Here is a 2,906-nt window from a genome sequence, read left to right on the forward strand (position 1 = left end):
TGTGATTAATAATCACAAACAAATTGTAACAAGTTTTCTTCATTTAAGAACACATGTCCAAGTGTATACCAAATTTGAAAATAACTTTATTACAATAATTTATGTAATAAAATATGTTTTTTTTAAATCTTAAATTACTCAATAATATCAACCCTATGATATTAAATCAACATAAATAATAAATCTTTAAAATTACTTAATCATGCAAACCATGCAACAAGAAAATCAAATTTGCAATTACACACTTTTGGATACTAAGATGTTAATCATTAAAACCCTAGCCATCATTAAAAAAAAATACACAACAAAAACATCCACATTAACAAATCCCCTCTTTACTTCAACAATTTTTTTCACATATACTCTTCACACTAACATTGTTTTATTACTTAAAATTTACGAACCCTAACCACGTTTCATCATACAACTGCATGTAAAAATAAGGACTCTAATACTATTCTCCATATATACTTGTTCATTTCAAAATTTGTGTAACCAAACCTCTCGATACTCAACTCTTACATTAACATAAGCAACAACACTTCCATGAAAAAGCTTAGAATTTTTAAATTTATTTTTTAAATGATTATTGATATAGAGAGCGAAAGGAGAACGAAGTCAGATATATCACGAAAACAAATACCAAAAAAAAACCTGACCACGTGAATGGAGCGTAGCTTTCGAGGCGCCTTCAGTTTAGAAGTCCAAGTTGAGAGTAAAAACAAATTATCAACCAGGAACATGAAAAACATGCCAAAGAAATTTGAGCATATCTATGGACAGTACTTTCAAGATGCCTTCCATTTAAAGTTCAAGTTCCGAATAAAAACAAATTACACGTCTTTCATTGAAACCTAACGCCAACGACTGCTGTCAAGTTTCAACTACTCACCGCCTACATATATGCACACGCCTGTCGCTTGACTCAACCCGAGGACGCGGGAGTTCACAGTTGCAGAAGAAGAAATAGAAGCAGCAAGTATAGCTTTGAGTTTTGTTGTTTTCAGATGGAGTTGTCACAGACGGTGGTGAAGGACGTTCCCGGCTTCCTAAAAATATACGCGGATGGCTCCATTTCGCGTTATGAGCAGCCAGTTATGGCTGCGTCGGAGCTAGTACCGGTGGAGGGCGCCAGGTCGAAGGACATCGTCATTGACCCCGCCACGGGCGTCTGGGTTCGCCTCTTTCTGCCGGATAACGTGCCCTACGGCCAGAAACTGCCGCTGCTTTTCTACTTCCACGGGGGTGGATTCAGCTGCGGCTCCACTGGCTGGCAAATCGGTCATTCATTCCTAAGTGGCGTGGCCAGGACGGCCCGAGTGCTGGTAATCTCTGTCGAATACCGTCTGACGCCTGAGCATCGCCTCCCCGCTGCTTACGACGACTGCTGCCATGCGGTCGAATGGGCCGCCCTCGGCGGTGGTAAGGCGGAGCCCTGGCTCGAGTCCTACGCAGATTACTCGCGGTGTTTCATGGGTGGGGAAAGCGCGGGCGGCAATATCGTTCACATCGTTGGCACAATGACCGCGGGTCGAGATCCGGGGCCGCTTCACATCAGAGGGCTCATTGTCATCCATCCCTATTTTGGCAGTGAGGAGAGAATCGAATCTGAGAAGGCAGCCTCTGAAGCGGAAGTCAGCAAGATAGAATTAAGCGACCTGTTGTGGAGGATGTCCCTTCCGCTGGGCTCGAATCGTGACCATCCAGCAAGTAATCCCGGAGGGCCTCTGTCTCCCGACCTCCGGGACGTTCCTCTGCCTCCCGTGTTGGTGGCCGTGGCAGGATTGGATATGCTTAAACCACACGGATTACTGTACTACGAGCTGCTACAGAGGTGTGGGAAGGAGGCGGAGTTGATGGACGCTGAGGGAGAGATTCATGCATATCACGTCTTCCATCCGCGGTCTGAGGCGACTCGTCTTTTGCGGGACCGCATGTCGCAGTTCATCCATCGCTTCGATGTGTGATGAATCAGAGTATTATGTATTCAGTGATAGAGACTCTGCGACACTCGGTTGAAATTTTAAATTTATGGTTTGTTGATTGTTATTAGATCTTGTTTTTTGGAAATATATATATATATATATATATATATATATATATATATATATATAATTATTCTTACATGAAAATAGTGAATGTAAATATTGTTCAACTAAAATTAGACAAAAAAAATTCACATAACGGAAATTGAAGCACACATACCATGTTTTCCGTTTAAGTCACTTGGATGTCAATCCCATTAAAAGAACAATAGCTGTGAAATAAATTTCAAACCAAAAAAAAAATGTGTATGAACTATGTGAATATTCACAAAGTACATTCAATATCAACATGTACACAAACTAAATTTTGGATAGTTTCACCAAAAGAGGTAATTTTCAAAACACAACACCATTACAAACATAAACATAAAAGCAACAACTTAAAATATTTAAGATTCTTCTTTCTTTTGCATCTTTCCGTATGTCATATACCCTATCCTACTCCACCATTGATGAATCAAGGCCAATGAGGGACACTCGCATAAGGCATCCAATGTAGCTAATGATAGCTTTGTTCTTCATACATCCTTTATTATGCTTTGTCTTGAGAATCCTCTCTCACAAGCAACTGTACTTGTAGGAATAATGAGTATTGCCTACCATAACTTTAACACGTTACGAAAATTTGTATGCAACCCTGTAACATAAAAAATCCTCCATGCATCTTTTATGGATGATCCCTCACAATTAACATGAAGAGTGTCAACAAATGGATGCAACTCTTTCAAACAAGCCTCAAAATCAAATGTTTTTTTGTTTTCTTCACTTTCATAATAAGGATGTAAGTGTTGAAAAAGATTTTCAAGCCAACACTTTGAATTTCGTTCTCTTCCATAAACTGTAGCAATTTACAGGGTAAGT

The 2,906-nt window shown here is 39.7% G+C and overlaps 1 protein-coding gene across 1 annotated transcript; it reads left to right on the top strand.

Moving 5' to 3' along the window:
* Window positions 1-943: 943 nt before the first annotated feature.
* LOC149229465 (putative carboxylesterase 17) lies at window positions 944-2,043 on the top strand. The gene has a single exon (XM_089375835.1). It carries the CDS (start codon window positions 1,008-1,010, stop codon window positions 1,965-1,967), a length of 960 nt encoding a protein of 319 aa, XP_089231961.1. The 5' UTR covers window positions 944-1,007; the 3' UTR covers window positions 1,968-2,043.
* Window positions 2,044-2,906: the final 863 nt, after the last annotated feature.

Source organism: Pinus tabuliformis, chromosome J (genome assembly GCF_031772625.1).
Source record: "Pinus tabuliformis cultivar Carrire ecotype Pingquan chromosome J, CPIR1, whole genome shotgun sequence".
Taxonomy (NCBI): domain Eukaryota; kingdom Viridiplantae; phylum Streptophyta; class Pinopsida; order Pinales; family Pinaceae; genus Pinus; species Pinus tabuliformis.

Coding starts and splice junctions, on each gene's coding strand:
- LOC149229465 (XM_089375835.1), top strand. CDS start 1,008: ATGGAGTTGTCACAGACGGTGGTGAAGGACGTTCCCGGCTTCCTAAAA.